We start from the raw sequence: 13,877 nt of genomic DNA, 5'->3' as shown, positions 1-13,877 counted from the left end.
TTCTTCAAGCAAAACTTAAACAGACCCTGCAGGCCAAACAGTACAACATGTTGGCCACACTTTGCAGTTGGAATCATAATTTACTTTCTTAAATCTTCATTTTTGATCATATTATTCCCATTGTAAAACAAATAAACTAATGAACAAACAAAAACAAATACAAAAATCTATATGTAAAACATTAATGTAAAACATTAATGATAAAAGTCCACTATTGAAACACACACACACACACACACACACACACACAAAAGGGGTGGAGGCACAGCTCAAGTGGTCACATGACTAGCATGGAGAAAGTGAAAAAATAAAAAGAAACCAATGGCTCATGCCTATAATCCTAGCTAGTCAGGGGGCTGAGATCTGAGGATCACAGTTCAAAGCCAGTCCAGGCAGGAAAGTCTGTTAGACTCTTCTCTCCAATTACCAACCAGAAAACTGGAAGTGGCATTGTGGCTCAAATGGCAGAGTGCTAGCCTTGAGCCCAAGAGCTCAGGGCCAGCACCCAGGCCCAGAGTTCAAGTCCATGACTGACAAAACAACAACAACAACACCTTCCTCTTTACTAGTTTTGTTTGCAAATCTGACCCTGATGTTTTTCAGAGTGACAAAGCAGATCCTACTAATCTGATTATGTGTGTGACAGTACTATGGCTTAAACTAGGGTTGTGTGCTTTTGCTCAGCTTCTTTGCTCATGGCTGGTGCTCTACCCATTTAAGCCACTAAGTCACTTAAGCTGGTTAAATAGGAGATGGGACTCTTACAGAGTTTCTGTACAGCCTGGCTTCAAACCTTGATCCTCTAAATTTCAGTCTCTCAATATCTAGGATTATAGGCATGAACCATTCTTTTTTTTTTTTTTTTGGGTCTGGTTGTGGGGCCTGGACTCTGGGCTTCGGCACTGTCCTTCAGCTCTTCAGCTCAAGGCTAGCACTCTACCACTTAAGCCACAGCGCCACTTACGGCTTTTTTCTTTTTGCTTATGTGGTGCTAAGGAATCGAACCCAGGGCCTCAGGCATGCAAGGCAAGCGCTCTACCACTGAGCCAACTTCCCAGCCCCACCATTCATTTTTTTTAAGCTTAATCTGATGTGGATACTTTTATAAATACACATATCTAGTTCTTCCTTTCATACGTCAATACTGCAATGCTGAAAACTCAGCAAAGAGAATAGCCATATTCCTCATCCTCTCCTGATCCCATCAGAAAATTCTAGCCCACTCCAAATAGCCCACAAGGGCCACAGCCAGGAGCAGCAAAACATCCAGTAGCCTAAGAAAATGTTCTAACAGCCTTGTCCACAGTAAAATCCCTAGCTTAGAAACTAGAACATTGCCTTGGTCTAGAGCCCTCTAAACTGCCAAACTCATAAACTAACTGAAAAAAGGCCCAGATTACTCCCTTTCAACTGACTGTATGCAGATGAGATGGCTACAAGCTTCTACAAACTCTTCCCCGAATAATCAGCCCATCCAAGATGACATAGTTCTCCCCCAAATCCTAGGTCTCTGCATTTATCTACCTTTTTTTTTTTTTCCTGGCCCAAGTGATATCAACCAGGAGACTTGGGATTTCTGTTTTTTGTTGTTTTTTTGTTTTGGTCCGGTCGTAGGCCTGAACTCTGGGCCTGGGCGCTGTCCCTCAGCTCTTCAGCTCAAGGCTAGCACTCTACCACTTGAGCCACAACTCCACTTCTGGCTTTTTTTTTCCTGCTTATGTGGTGCTGAGGAATCGAACCCAGGGCCTATGCATGCAAGGCAAGCACTCTACCACTGAGCCACCTTCCCAGACCGAGACTTGGGATTTCTATGTCCACCCTCCTGAATGTTTTCTTAGGTTGGAAAGTGGTGTTTGCTGCCTCTGGGATGGGGGTTTCTTGCCACTGGACACACATGAAAAATCATTTGAGAATTTAAGTGGTTCGTCACCATCATATTCTTGTTTGAATTCTTCATCTTCTAAGGCTAACGGGTACAACTGTGGCAAAATTTGCTGGGAGATTTATCTTCTCTCTCAAGAGTAAGACCCTTTAGGAATCTAACGGGTTCCCTGGCAGCTACAGATGGAATGGAAAGAAATGAAGGGACACCATTTAGCTTCATGATCTCTGTGGAAGTTTCTGGCCTAATCCTGACTCCTGACTTGTTCTGGGCATGTCTCATTCTTATAAAGGTCAAATCCTTTTCTAGGTGGTCCTGGATCTTTTGGATATCGTTAGGACTCAGGGACTCAAAAGAGGGAATCCAAGAATTTCAGGGTCCACTGAGAGTCCTGAAGTCACGAGGAAGACACCATTACTGTGATAAACTCTATACTATCTCCCTCCAAGGTGCTTTTGGGCCTTGACTTCCTACAGATTTTAGATCCCAGCCATCATGGTAAATTCTTTCTCTCTCTCTCTCTTTCTTTCTTTCGGTCCGGTCGTGGGGCCTGAATGCTGGGTCTGGGCGCTGTCCCTCAGCTCTTCAGCTCAAGGCTAGCGCTCTACCACTTGAGCCATAGCGCCACTTCCGGCTTTTTTCTTTTTGCTTATGTGGTGCTGAGGACTCGAACCCAAGGCCTCAGGCATGCAAGGCAAGCGCTCTACCACTGAGCCACCTTCCCAGCCCCTCATCATGGTAAATTCTGATGGCTATAACTCTTCTCCCTTGAGCATCTAGGCTTGAAGGCAGAGGAACTAAGACATCAATTTCTTTGACTCCCTAAAATCTTATCTTTAGACAATATTCTCCAAATTTTAATTACGATAATATATAAATCATATTCCCTGGTATTGACTACTAGGCCTCGTGATCTAAGAGGTCTACTCTAATCTCAGAAATACTGGACTGCAGAATGGAGACTTGGGAAGATCTCCTTTAATAGGGCCATAAACAAAAGAGAAAGAAAGGCTGGGAAGGTCTACAAACGTAGAGTCTGCATTATTATTAGTCCCATTGGGCCACACTGAGAGCCACTTGAGACCAGGAATCTGTAAACTGCAGACACACATCTACATGTGGGAAGCATGGTCTGTAATACAAAGGGAAATGGAAAACACTTCCACTCAAGTGGCAGCTTCATCTCTGAGAAAGGAGCTATATATAGATTTGTATGAATGCTCAGTGAAAAGTATCCAAAATGGACTAGATCAATTAGAAAGCAGTATGGTGGTTCCTCAAACAACTAAACATAGAGTTCTCCTCTGACCCAGTAATCCTACCCCCGGGCATTTACAAATGACCACAAACAAGGCCATACTAAAGCTACCAGTATAACCATGTTCATTGCAGCACTATTTACCATAGCTAAGATATGGAACCAACCCAGATGCCCCTAGGAAGAGGAATGGACTAAGATGTGGTATATGTACACAATGGAGTTCTATGCTTCCAACAGAAAGAATGACATTGCCTCATTCATAAGGAAATGGAAAGACCTGGAAAATGAAATATAGGTTGCATGATTTCCCTCATTTGTAATAACTAGAATATGTCTATGATATACTTAGCAGTGGATCATAATAGTCCAATTGCTAAGAGCATAGAACTATATATAATGAAGCATATCAAAATGAGCTCCAAGAATTGGAAACAAGAGGTTCTATGTCATGTATATAGTTACTTCTCTTTTTTTTCTTTCTGTTTTAGTTTTCTGTACCCTTTACATACCCTATCTTGTATATAAGCTTATCTGATCCCTGGAAGGGAAAGGGAATCACAGAAACAACAGGACAAAGGATGAACTACTAATGCAACAATGATACAACAATGATACTATGTTGCAAATGGACTTTACAACTTGAAGGGGAAGAGGGGAGGGGAATGGAAAATGAGGGAGGGGGTAATAGTGTTTAATAAGAAATATACTCATTACCTTATATAACTATAACCCCCTGTTCATCATCTTTACAATAATTTTTTTTTAAAAAGGCAGAACATAAGGACCTTAAAACAAGGTTGATTATTACATTCATACTTAATAAAGAAAAAAGCACTCGTACAATGTTTAGGACCTATGGAATATGGTTGAGAGACAAAACACACCAATTTTTGGCATCAATGAAGGTACAGAGATACAGACTAAAGGCACAGATTAAGACAGAGGTTGGCCTGGCCAGGGCTAATAAGATCACTCATTGTCCATGGCTCAACTGTCCAACACAGCCTGCTTTTGTTGCCCTCTTCACACATTTTGGTTGCCCTTTTCACAAATAGAAACTGGGAGACATCTAGAGGATATACTGTCACTGCTTGGGCACACCTATGGGCATAGTGATAAATGCCTGAGTTATATAACTCAACCAAGTGAGATTTCCTTCACTGATATAAATATAGCACTGCAACAATCATGCTGAGCTCATAGTGGCTGGAAGGGAGGCAGGCAAGGCCTGGCAGGCAAGACAGGGAGGGACGGGCTCAACTTCTAAAGGCCCCATCTGGTTTGACTTGTCTGACTGGATCTGAGAAGAAACATCACTTTGTCCCACCCATGACTGAGCCTGGGAAAGAAGTGTCTCCATCTCTTCAATGTGGTGGACTTTTTTGACTTAAAAAACAATTCACATTTGCTTTATTGTACTTTCCCCCACTATTTTTCTTCAAATCTTTATTTCATATTCTTTCCTTTTGCCATCTTCTATTATTTAAAAAATCCTATTTCTATACATCTTTTTTTTGGTGTGTGTGTGTGCTTGTTAGTGTGGATTGTTTTCTCCTTACTGAATTGTATAGTAGATTAAACTCTTAAAAGAAGTCTGCTTACTAAGTAGATCCTCACTTAAAAGCATAAGAGACATCCATCTCAAAAGATGAACAAATTCCAACACAAAAACACTAAAAATATGAAAAAGCAAGACAATAAGACTTTTCCCAAAGTTCTTAAGTAAGTCTTCAGTAACTGAGTCCAAAAGATAAGAAGTAGATAAAACAATTAAATAACAACAACAATGATCTTAATACTGTGAAAAAAGAATTGATACCATGTGCCAGATACAAGGCAGGAGGAAGGTTTATACCTGGTTTTGAGCAGAGCTAGATTTTAGTTCACAGAAAACACAAGGGACAGGAAGGCACTGGATGTTTAATTATGCAGTCAATAGAACTCAGAATGAGGGGAGAAAAGAGGAAAAAAGTGGAAAAAAATCTTTAGACTAGAAGGTTTTTTAAGTACAAGTATATGGTAAAAAGTAGTCTATATCTCTGTGCCCCTTTTTGAAAAACCAAAATCAACTATGTGAAATACAAAAAAGGTTTGTGACACAAAAGGGAAAAAAGGAAAGCCCAGATACCTAACAATTAAGGAAATACTAATTTATACTTTAAAAAAAGTTACACATGTTAAAAAAGTCTGACATTATAAAGGGACAAAGCATAGGTAAAAGCTAGGTAAAAGCATAAGCAAATTGTGGATTTGGATAATATTAAAAGTATATACATAACTCAACTAAATAGAAAGAAAATAGCCAAATTAAAAAAGTGGCAAAGGCTCACACCTGTAATTCTAGCTAGTCAGGAGGCTGAGATCTGAGGATCACAGTTCAAAGCCAGCCGGGCAGGAAAAGTCCGTGAGACTCTTAACTCCAATAAACCACCAGAAAACTGGAAGTAGTGCTGTGGGTCAAGTGGTAGAGTGCTAGCTTTGAGCTGAAGACCTGAGAGACAGTGCCCAGGCCCAGAGTTCAAGCCCCATGACCGACAAAAAAAAAAGTGGCAAAGGAGCATTACACTAGTGACTCATGCCTGTAATCCTAGCTACTCAGGAGGCTGAAATCTGAGGATTGTGGTTTGAAGCCAGGCTAGGCAGGAAAGTTTGTGATTTTTATCTTCTGCCTCTTCAGAAAGTAGCACTGTGGCTCAAATGGTAGACTGCTAGCCTTGAGCAAAAGCTTTGGGACAGCACCCAGGCTCTGAGTTCAAGCCCTAGGTCCAGCATTAAAAAAAGAGGCAAAGGCCATGAAGAAATATTCCTCAAAAGATAGCATAAAAACCAGATACCATGAGCCCATGCCTGCAATCCTAACTTCACACACAGGAGGCTGGGATCTGGGGATTGCAGTTCAAAGTCAGCCTTGGTAAGAAAGGCCAAAAGACTCTTGGATACAATTAACTACCAAAAAGCCAGAAGTTGTGTTGTGGCTCAAGTGGTAGAATGCTAGCCAAAGCTCAAAGACAGCACCCAGTCCCCTAGTTCAAGTAGTAGGACCGGGGCACAAACATGCACCCACATATGAAAGCACATATGTATGGGCACATGCGCATGTGGGGTACGGGCACGCGTGCACACACACACACGTGCACACACACACGTGCACATGCGCACGCACACACACACACACACACACACACCCAGCATAAAACTGGCCAAGAGATAGACAAAAAATGCTTAATATCACTAATCATTGGGGAAATGCAAATTAAAATTAAAATAAGCTACCATCTTTACACCTGTTACAATGGCTACTACCAAAAAGGCAAAAGGTAAGTGAGGATGTGTAGAAATGAGAAAACCTGCACATTGCTGGTAGGTACGCAAAGTCATACATCATTGGAGTAAAGGGTAGGGAGCAGTGCAACCTCTAAGCATATCCCAAGGGAAATGACATCAAGGTGTGGAAGAGATGTCCACAGCAGCACTATTCATGAGAGGCAGAACATGTAATCAGTGTAGGTATTCATCAGGAATGGATGGACATTGGAATACTATTCAACCATAAAAAAGACAACTATCATTTGTGATAAAAACTATGTGAATCAAGCCAGATACAAAGGCTGCACTTCTATGTGGAAATTAAAGTCAGGCTCATAGAAGTAGGGAGTAAAATGGTTATTTACGGGAAGTTAGAGATGTTGGACAAATGACATCATATTACAGTTGCATAGGAGGAATGTTTCTGAGATTTATTGTACAATACTATGATTAGCTAATGGTGATTTAGAATGCATATCAAAACTGCTCAGAATGTAAATCTCAAAAATTGCTTAAGTGAGATAATTTCTTGTTTATTTTATTTTTTTGGTCCAGTCGTGGGGCCTGAACTCTGGGCCTGGGCACTGTCCCTCAGCTCTTCAGCTCAAGGCTAGCGCTCTACCACTTGAGCCACAGCGCCACTTCTGGCTTTTTCCTTTTTACTTATGTGGTGCTGAGGAATTGAACCCAGGGCCTCAGGCATGCAAGGCAAGCACTCTACCACTGAGCCACCTTCCCAGCCAAGTGAGATAATTTCTTTAGCTTATCAATCATTAATAATCATTGTGCAATGCACACATGTATCAAAGTATCAAACTGTACCCATCAGTCTATAAAATTACTATGTAAAAAACATTAAAAACTAGAAAGTTGTATAATAAAAAGCTGAGAATGAGTCTGCATCCTGCACTGCCCTTTTCTGTGGTTCTCATACATCTTTCTTCTAAGCTTGAAATGACCAGCTATCACAACCTAACACATGTTAGGTGTTTGCTCACCTGTCGATGAACTGATCAATAACGACGATATCACCAGGCTGAATCTCCTCTCTCAGAGAGCCGCAAGCTGTGGTCACTATGATATGAGTACAGCCCTCTTCCTTCAAAGCCCAGATGTTTGCCTGGTAGTTGACTTTTGAAGGCATGATGGTGTGCTGCCTTCCATGTCTGAGGGAGAGTGAAATGGTACACAAGTGATCAGGCTGTTTTAATTACAAGAGTAACCTACTACAATGTTCTCCAGATTTTTTCCACTAAAACACTTTTATTGTCATAGGAAGAAGGAACAGATGTCAGGCAATAATTAGTCTATAAGTATTTTATATTCCATGAATTTATTTTCCTGATGCATGCAATAACTCACCAAGGAATCACACTCGTGTGTGTGTGTGTGTGTGTATCTTGATGGGCATGAACACCACAGAGTGAGACATTAGGTATCATAGGGCAGAAAAGGAGAGATGGCCATGAAGTAATAAAAACAGAAACACAAAGCCAGGTGCTGGTTGCTCATGCCTGTAATCCTAGGTACTCGAGGCTGAGGATTAAGGTTTGGAAGCAGCTGGAAAGAAAGTCTGTGAGACTCTTATCTATAATTAACCACCAAAAAGCCAGAAGTGGAGCTGTGACTCAAGTGGTAGAGCACTAACCTTGAGCAAAAAAAAGCTCAGGGACAGTGCTAAGGCCTTGAATTCAAGTCCCAGGACTAGACAAAAATGAAGTAAAATAAAATAAACCCGTTTCCAGATGAATCCCTCTATTCCTTTCTGGATGAGGCTTCACTCTGACAAGCTGCTGTTTCACCAACTGCCGGAGACAGGCCACATGACAGGAAATAGGGGCTGCCTCTCAAAGGCCCTCCTACAAGTGTGATGAACTAGATTCTGTTAGAACAAAGTCCTTGAACTCCATAAGTGACCTGACCTTGTAAGACCCAAACAGATGACCCAATGAAGCTGTGCCAGACACTGACGTATAAGAAAACATATGCTCTGGTAAGCTACTAATTTGTAACACAGGAATGGAAAACTAATATATGTAATCTAATTTCTAACTGGTTGATGGAAATGAGGTTGCTTCCTCTGTAATAGGGGACAATACTAGCCTTATCTAGGGGATAAACATTACTAATAACCCAGTTCGGGGACCCTATGCTTTTCCTTATAACTACAGCCACATAAAGTTATGAATAAATTATTGTACTGTTTATTTTATTATTATTTTGTCAGTTATGGGGCTTGAATTTAGGGCCTGGGTGCTGTCCCTGAGCTCTTTTGCTCAAGGATAGTTAAAGCTCTACAACTTTGAGTCACAGTGTCACTTCTGGTTTTCTGGTGGTTAGTGGGAGATAAGAGTCTCAGGATTTTTTTGCCCAGTCTGGCTTTGAACTATGATCCTCAGATCTCAGCCTCCTGAGTAGCTAGGATTACAGGCATGAGCTATCAGAGCCCAGATGAAGCATTGTTTTTATCTTGATAATTAGAAGAAAAAAAATGAACAAAGGGAATAATTTCTTCTTGTAGCTAAAATTGAACCAGAGCTTCAGTTTTATTAGCTGGTCTACTCTTCCAATGCGAAAGGGCTAGTCATGAGGTCACTGGCTTACCAAGTAAACTGCTCATAAAATAAAAAAAGTGACTGAAATGTGCTGATTGTAGTACTGCACAAGAATTCATACCTCATCTGAGCACTGGTGACTCATGCCTATAATTCTAGCTACTCAGGAAGATTGTAGTTTGAAGCCAGCCTTGGCAGGAAAAGTCTGTGAGACTTTCATCTCCAATAAACTACTCAGAAAAATCCACAAGTGGCATTGTGGCTCAAGTGGTAGAGTACTAGCTTTGAGCAAGAAAGAAGTCAGGGACAGCACCCAGGCCCTGAGTTCAAGCCCTGAGACTGCACAAAAAATACCCTCACTCCATCATTATTCATTTTAGTGTTTGTTAAAATTCAGTTTCTGTTAGTAGTGACATCCAAAAAGCTTAAAATACTTTACCTTGCAAGAAGGACACAATCAACATTTTTTATCTTCCCCAAAATCAAGGCATCAGATGGCTGCATGCAATAAAAAATGGTTACAAGTCAAAATGATTTTAAACCACATGCAAAAACAATAAAACAACAACAACAACAACAAACTGTCACTTGACTTGTTAAACCACAACAGGCTCATAAAACTTGGAGTTTGGCGATATAGCTTACAGTCCAGACTTTATTGATCAACACAACCATCAAAATTTACTAAGTTTTCTACTGGCAGAAGATTGTCTCAGAGCCTGTGCAAATCCCATCTACTAGGGTCTATTTGTAACAAGCACTGCCAGGGGACTGTGATAGTAAGCAATCAAATTCAGTTGTGTCAAGAGTATTTGGCAGGCTCAGGAAAAGATGTGACAATGAAAGGCTGACAGGTTAGGATGCTAATGCTGTACTGTGAAGAATTCAGAACTGGAACTATCTGCCTGGGAGACAGTTCTCAAGCCAAGGGATGACTTGAAATACGCAGGGGAAGGTCCAGAGAACCAAGGCTAAGAAGTGGCTGAGATAAAAACTGGTCTTGGAAGACAAAAGGGCAACTAAAGAACTTCATCAGTTTGGTTGGATGGCCAAATGTAGAGACCTTCCTAGGAGAACGAGAGGAATGATAACGTTTAGAAGTATGGAATTAGAGGTAGGCAGACACTCTCCTCTTGGCTTAGGCTGTTCAAAGAAAAGAGGAGTCTCATTTCCAATTCTACTAACACTGGCTGTGCTCTGGATCCCTAAGATTCTCCTCCTCTGAGCCAGAGCACAGAAAAATGATACTCATTCTATTAGTCATCAGTCTGCCCCCTAAACAACCTCCAAATTAGAAGCAGAAGCTGATTTGAATATACATTTAAAGAGTACAGTTGCTATGTCTGAAATGAGTGTCTGGCTTCTAACAATATACACTGAAAATGAGAAGGTACTATTACACATTCACTAGCCATGTTATCAAAACAGTGCAGTCTAAGAACTGCAATCCAAGAGCTGGGAAGTACAGATATTTCTCAGATGATGGAACTAATGGCAGGGCTGCAGCTTCTATGCCTGGATCAGAGAGCCCTGGGCTGCTAACACTACAGCAATTGCTTCTCCTAACTTAAAGTTAAGGCTGTAAGGAGAAAGAGAAAAGCTAACAAGCCTCCCTCAACTGGATATTAACCTTGCCAAATGGAGTATCCACATATTTCTCAGTTCTTCCTTCTAAAATTTCTGGGTCATCCAGGCCTGTTCCACCAATTATTCCAATCTAAGGGAGAAAAAAAGAGAACATACCAGGTTATTTTCATCAGAAACAAGTACTTATTTTAGGCAAATTCATTTATTCATATTCACTCTTCTCCAGACCCTTTTTTTTTGGGGCGGGGGGGGGGGCCTAAACTCTGGGCGCTGTCCCTCAGCTCTTCAGCTCAAGGCTAGCGCTCTACCACTTGAGCCACAGTGCCACTTCTGGCCTTTTCTGTTTATGTGGTGCTGAGGAATTGAACCCAGGGCCTCATGCATGCAAGGCAAGCGCTCTACCACTGAGCCAACTTCCCAGCCCCCAGAACCAGTTTCAAAAATCTGAAAATTAAAAAAAAATAAACAAACATTCAAAGGCCTTTAAAAAAATCAATAACCATTTAAGGATCCCTGTTTTAAAAATAAGCACAATATAGGTTACCTTTTTGGCTTCTACCAGTTGATTTTTAACTGAATTAAAAATAAGCACAGAAAAGTACTTTTAGGTTAGGAAACAGAACCTAAAGGTAGCCAAGTGAGTAGAAAATTCTTCTGACCAATTTTATTTCCATCAAATGGACTGCAGAATAGAGGATGTTCAGCAATCTTCTGGGAAATAAAATTTTACTTATAGCCATTTGTAATGATGTCTCATGGGGCCATTTGATAAAGACATGATGACATGGGACCTTCCTTCCTCTGGAACTGGAGGATAATACAGATGTGTAAAGTCAGCTTCCAGTTCCTGAAATAATACTATTATTCACACATTTTTTTAAATTCACTTTATACATGAAAGTATGCGTAAATGACACCTCACATACAATGAAGTCATTATATAGTAATAAAAATAATTCAAAGGGAGTTTTAATTTATAGTTCAAATTAAAGTTAAAACATCTGAAAGTTCTGGTCATCAGATAAGATAGGGAAATGTGGCTCTACTCTCTAACAGTTAATCTGACTTGATGACTAAGGAATACAAATAAGAACAATTACAAGGACAAATATTAACTCAAGTGTTACAATTAAAAACCAAGTAACTAGTGAAGTTTCCCTGGGCTGACACCCCACAGAGAAAATATTTAAATAGTGACAAGTTAAAGACATGGCTAGAAACTTTAATAAAGGAACATGACCTGAGCTGCTTTTTTTTTGGGGGGGGGATTAGGGAGAAGTACTTTTTTGTTTTTGTTTTTTCACTAAGAAAGTTCAGGTCTATTTTTACTTGAATTATATTTCTACTAAATAAAATAAGCTTTCTAATTCCAGTGATAAGAATTGGTATCTAAATGAAATTATTAAGCCAGGCGCTGGTGGCTCACACCTGTAATCTTAAACTACACAGGAGGCTGAGATCTGAGGATCATGGTTCGAAGCCAGCCTGGGCAGAAAAGTCTCATAAGACTCATCTCCAATTAAGGACTCAAAAACCAGAAGTGGCGCTGTGGCTCAAGTGGTAAAGTGCTATCCTTGAGCATAAAAAGGCTCAGGGACAGCACTCAGGCCCCGAGTTCAAACTTTACAACTGGCCAAAAATAAATAAATACTATAAAAATAGAAAATAAAATTATTTTCAGGTTAGATGATACAAGTGGCTTTATATCAACATGTAGAAAAATGGTTTTCTTTCCATTTCTTGGAGAGAAAAAAAAACAAACAAGAGATCAGGAAAAAAATAAGGATAATTTAGCAAGATTTTTACCAAAAAACTTGAGTTCATCACTTTTCCTTACTAAGTCAGCTGATGTGGTTGCCACCTTGTGGTACATTATGGAAATGGAAGCAGGTTGCATATTTTGTGTCAACTATTATTACAGTTGAAAACTAATCAGTATTATAGTTTTCAAACCAACAGTAGCATTCCCTCATTTCAATACATTTAAATATGCACTTTAACGAAAATATTTGTCCAAAAACATGCCATTTTATGCACTCACTGTCATCTCTCCAGTGTGGCTTTTCCATTTTACCCTTCATGTACCTCTGAAGAACCATCAATAATGAGAAGATTAATGCCCAGCCCATGTCCCCAGCCTAGGCCACAGAGATAATTGCTGACTGAAATCTCAGCCTTCTCTTAGGGAATGCAGCTACTTGCAAAATTTTTGGCTTTGCTACTATCACCACTTTAACTTGATTGTTTCCAGATATTCCCTGGGCACAGCCTCTTATATTTTGAATTCAACATTGGGCCTTCAGGCTTATACATACAAAACAAATCTAATTTTGTTTTGGAACTATCCTCTTAGTTTAGACCCACTACTCCAGCAGAACACAATAATTAAGAAATACCAGCCAAGTATCCTGCTGAAATTCAGTCTCAACAGCTCCAAGCTTCAGTACATACCATGCTGGCTCCATGATGACCCAGCATTATTACCAGCAAGGAACTATTAACGCTTGACTTGAAAGCAAGTGGCTATTGCATGCTAGAAATGCTAGGATGGTCTCTGACATTTGAATGATCTGCAGATAAGCTTACTGGATCATCCAACTGGGAACAGTTAGTAATAGAAATCCATTTCTTGGAAGGGGTACAACATAACAAGGACCACAGGAGGGAAATAGACAAGATGGAGGCCACTGTATCAAGATGCAGCCAATGTCGCTCCCTGCTGGCTACAGCAAAGTACTGCTGAATGAAGCACCCAAGTTCTCAGTTCTCAATGGTATCCATGCTTCCTCCAGCCTCCAAATTTAATAAGCAACTCAGTATTTGCCTTTGTGATAAGTGTGTCTGAACATTTTACATATCACAGGTATATGCTAAGTGTTTCAAAGGCCTTTACTTGATAATTCTACCACTCTGTAAGACAGACCTTATTTTTTTTTAGTGTGAAAATACTGTACACAGGGGTTACAATTACATGGGCAAGATAATGAGTACATTTCTTATCAGGCATTGTAGCCTCCTCCTTTGTTTCCCCTTCCCATCCTTCTCCCCACCCCCCACCCAATCCTCCACGCCCCCTACCCCACATCAAAGTTGTAAAGTTCGTTTTCGACATAACAAGTTGTACATCTCATTGTTGCAATGGGTCCACCTGTATCCCTAGTTAAACGATTTATTTTTCCCCTTCCCCTCCACAAATTATACCAACATCAAATACAGTGAAAGCAGGGGCTACACTGTGGGGGAGGGACATACAAAGCAACAAAGAAATAATCTTATAAATGTGTTA

The 13,877-nt window shown here is 40.3% G+C and overlaps 1 protein-coding gene across 1 annotated transcript in view; it reads right to left on the bottom strand.

Moving 5' to 3' along the window:
- Mtap (methylthioadenosine phosphorylase) overlaps positions 1-13,877 on the bottom strand; it is a 71,961-nt gene that overhangs the window by 18,428 nt on the left and 39,656 nt on the right. Inside the window, exons 5-7 of the mRNA XM_013020769.1 lie at positions 10,635-10,721; positions 9,444-9,502; positions 7,448-7,615 (exon numbers count right to left, since the gene is read on the bottom strand). Coding sequence (XP_012876223.1) covers positions 7,448-7,615; positions 9,444-9,502; positions 10,635-10,721 — 314 coding nt within the window. The remainder of the gene's footprint in view (positions 1-7,447; positions 7,616-9,443; positions 9,503-10,634; positions 10,722-13,877) is intronic.

The sequence above is a fragment of the Dipodomys ordii genome, unplaced genomic scaffold, assembly GCF_000151885.1.
Source record: "Dipodomys ordii isolate 6190 unplaced genomic scaffold, Dord_2.0 Scaffold53, whole genome shotgun sequence".
Classification (NCBI taxonomy): domain Eukaryota; kingdom Metazoa; phylum Chordata; class Mammalia; order Rodentia; family Heteromyidae; genus Dipodomys; species Dipodomys ordii.
This window is presented reverse-complemented; position numbering and strand designations above follow the sequence as displayed.